Source organism: Gymnodraco acuticeps, unplaced genomic scaffold, assembly GCF_902827175.1.
Source record: "Gymnodraco acuticeps unplaced genomic scaffold, fGymAcu1.1, whole genome shotgun sequence".
Classification (NCBI taxonomy): Eukaryota; Metazoa; Chordata; class Actinopteri; order Perciformes; family Bathydraconidae; genus Gymnodraco; species Gymnodraco acuticeps.
The window spans coordinates 14,805-18,147 of NW_022991736.1; the positions used below are offsets into that span (position 1 = coordinate 14,805).

Here is a 3,343-nt window from a genome sequence, read left to right on the forward strand (position 1 = left end):
ATCACAACAGAGAAGTTACTTATGGGACATGTGGGAGGCAAACAGGTGAATTAAATCATTAAATATGGTTATATAATTTAACTATTTGAGTATTTGAACTTCTTTACCATTAATGTTTTTATTTTAAATTATATTTGTTTTGTAGTGTAACATTCAGCGTTGAAAACTGACATTTATTCATATTTTGACAATACTTTTGGAGATATTAAGTCATTATTTTAAGAGAGTTTCTGATTACAATTATTACGTTACATATATTAAATAATTGTACTGCTAAATATTCTATAAAGTAGTCAAAGTACTTCAATGATTAGATATAAAATGTAACATATTGAATATGTTTTGCTCTCCGTGTGAATTGTCCCTCTCAGGCTTCCGTCGGGGCGATTCATCATTGTTGACATTTTTTCCCCCATCAGCTGACAGCTCACTCGTTAGCTTTAGCTTTAGCTTCAGTCGGATTATTATCAACACTTTTAGCACAACAACAACACCTCAGAATGACGTCATCCTCCCGACAGTCAGCTGTCAGGAAACACAGAGTGTTCATTATTCTGTAAAGAGAGAAGCTAACAGGCTAACAGGCTAACATGGAGGGGGTGCTCTACAAATGGACCAACTACATGACAGGTGAGTGTGTGTGTGTGTGTGTGTGTGTGTGTGTGTCTGTCTGTCTGTCTGTCTGTCTGTCTATGTGTGTGTGTGTGTGTGTCTGTCTGTCTGTGTGATTCTGTCTGTCTGTCTATCTAAGCTGGTTGACCAATCACAACAGAGCCGGCTAGCTAACCAATCAGAGCAGCCTGGGCTCTGGTTTCAGACAGAGGGTGAAAAGAGGCAGAATGAGTGGGTGTTGTCCACAGTGTCTGGTATATGTATGTACGTATAGCGCTTTGAGCACTGTATTATGAAATACACCTGAACATCAGCTCTCTAAGTCTCAGCGATAGCATCCAGCATTAATGCACTATCTCAGATATCTGGTGCATCAATGTAATGTGTCTCTTGCCAGTCTTTGAACTCTGTAAAACATCATACTCTACGAGAAACATGTCACACTTCATGTGTCGTAGCAACTTCAAATCAGCTGCTGTCTAGAGAAAGAAACACAATATCGATATAGAGTCTTTTAACATCTTTTATTTTAATGCTTGCAAGCATGACGACTCCTTCTGAGTGACAGACTCTCTTATAGGGAAACATCAAAGATCATTTACATTTCAAACAACAACATGTGGTCCAAGTGGATCACAATAAGCCAAACTCACACCCTACAAAGAACAGTTGGGTGTTGCAGTCAATGTCTTCCTGTAGTGTCAGAAAACCCTTCGTCTGCCCCTCGTGAACACAGAGCACATGTTCTTCTCAGACTTAAGGATTTCAAACACTTGAAAGCATACTACTTAGTTACAAGTTACATTTCATTAGGATGACACGTTATGAAGCTTTAATACCACACCTGCCATAACAACTGAGTGTGTTTCCTCAGGATGGCAGCCGCGTTGGTTCGTGCTTCAGAATGGATTCATCTCGTACTACGACAGCGAGGACGACGTTGGAAAAGGAAGCAAAGGATCCATCAAGATGTCCGTGTGTGAGATTAAAGGTGAGGCCGCTGTGCTCTTTGTCTTCTTCCTCTGTTCCCTTCAGTGTTTACTTCCTGTCTGTATTATTCCTCTGTTCCCTTTAGTGTTTACTTCCTGTCTGTCTTCTTCTTCTGTTCCCTTTAGTGTTTACTTCCTGTCTGTATTATTCCTCTGTTCCCTTTAGTGTTTACTTCCTGTCTGTCTTCTTCTTCTGTTCCCTTTAGTGTTTACTTCCTGTCTGTCTTCTTCCTCTGTTCCCTTTAGTGTTTACTTCCTGTCTGTCTTATTCCTCTGTTCCCTTCAGTGTTTACTTCCTGTCTGTCTTCTTCCTCTGTTCCCTTTAGTGTTTACTTCCTGTATGTCTTCTTCCTATGTTCCCTTCAGTGTTTACTTCCTGTCTGTCTTCTTCTTCTGTTCCCTTTAGTGTTTACTTCCTGTCTGTCTTCTTCCTCTGTTCCCTTTAGTGTTTACTTCCTGTCTGTCTTCTTCCTCTGTTTCCTTTAGTGTTTACTTCCTGTCTGTCTTCTTCCTCTGTTCCCTTCAGTGTTTACTTCCCGTCTGTCTTCTTCCACTGTTCCCTTCAGTGTTTACTTCCTGTCTGTCTTCTTCCTCTGTTCCCTTCAGTGTTTACTTCCTGTCTGTCTTCTTCCTCTGTTCCCTTCAGTGTTTACTTCCTGTCTGTCTTCTTCCTCTGTTCCCTTCAGTGTTTACTTCCTGTTTGTCTTCTTCTGCTGTTCCCTTCAGTGTTTACTTCCTGTCTGTCTTCTTCCTCTGTTCCCTTCAGTGTTTACTTCCTGTTTGTCTTCTTCCTCTGTTCCCTTCAGTGTTTACTTCCTGTTTGTCTTCTTCCTCTGTTCCCTTTAGTATTTACTTCCTGTCTGTCTTCTTCCTCTGTTCCCTTCAGTGTTTACTTCCTGTCTGTCTTCTTCCTCTGTTCCCTTCAGTGTTTACTTCCTGTTTGTCTTCTTCTGCTGTTTCATTCAGTGTTTACTTCTTGTCTGTCTTCTTCCTCTGTTCCCTTCAGTGTTTACTTCCTGTTTGTCTTCTTCCTCTGTTCCCTTCAGTGTTTACTTCCTGTCTGTCTTCTTCCTCTGTTCCCTTCAGTGTTTACTTCCTGTCTGTCTTCTTCCTCTGTTCCCTTCAGTGTTTACTTCCTGTCTGTCTTCTTCCTCTGTTCCCTTCAGTGTTTACTTCCTGTCTGTCTTCTTCCTCTGTTCCCTTCAGTGTTTACTTCCCGTCTGTCTTCTTCCACTGTTCCCTTCAGTGTTTACTTCCTGTCTGTCTTCTTCCTCTGTTCCCTTCAGTGTTTACTTCCTGTCTGTCTTCTTCCTCTGTTCCCTTCAGTGTTTACTTCCTGTCTGTCTTCTTCCTCTGTTCCCTTCACTGTTTACTTCCTGTTTGTCTTCTTCTGCTGTTCCCTTCAGTGTTTACTTCCTGTCTGTCTTCTTCCTCTGTTCCCTTCAGTGTTTACTTCCTGTTTGTCTTCTTCCTCTGTTCCCTTCAGTGTTTACTTCCTGTCTGTCTTCTTCCTCTGTTCCCTTCAGTGTTTTACTTCCTGTCTGTCTTCTTCCTCTGTTCCCTTCAGTGTTTACTTCCTGTCTGTCTTCTTCCTCTGTTCCCTTTAGTGTTTACTTCCTGTCTGTCTTCTTCCTCTGTTCCCTTTAGTGTTTACTTCCTGTCTGTCTTCTTCCTCTGTTCCCTTCAGTGTTTACTTCCTGTCTGTCTTCTTCCTCTGTTCCCTTCAGTGTTTACTTCCTGTT

At 41.5% G+C, this 3,343-nt stretch overlaps 1 protein-coding gene across 1 annotated transcript; it reads left to right on the plus strand.

Annotated features, from left to right (window-relative positions):
- Window positions 1-387: 387 nt before the first annotated feature.
- On the plus strand, window positions 388-1,603 carry plekha3 (pleckstrin homology domain containing, family A (phosphoinositide binding specific) member 3; the record flags this gene model as incomplete). Its single annotated transcript, XM_034199070.1, is given in 2 exon segments — window positions 388-630; window positions 1,487-1,603. Coding segments are annotated over 2 exon segments (157 nt in total), but the record flags the coding sequence as incomplete, so codon positions are not given.
- Between the last annotated feature and the right edge of the window lie 1,740 nt (window positions 1,604-3,343).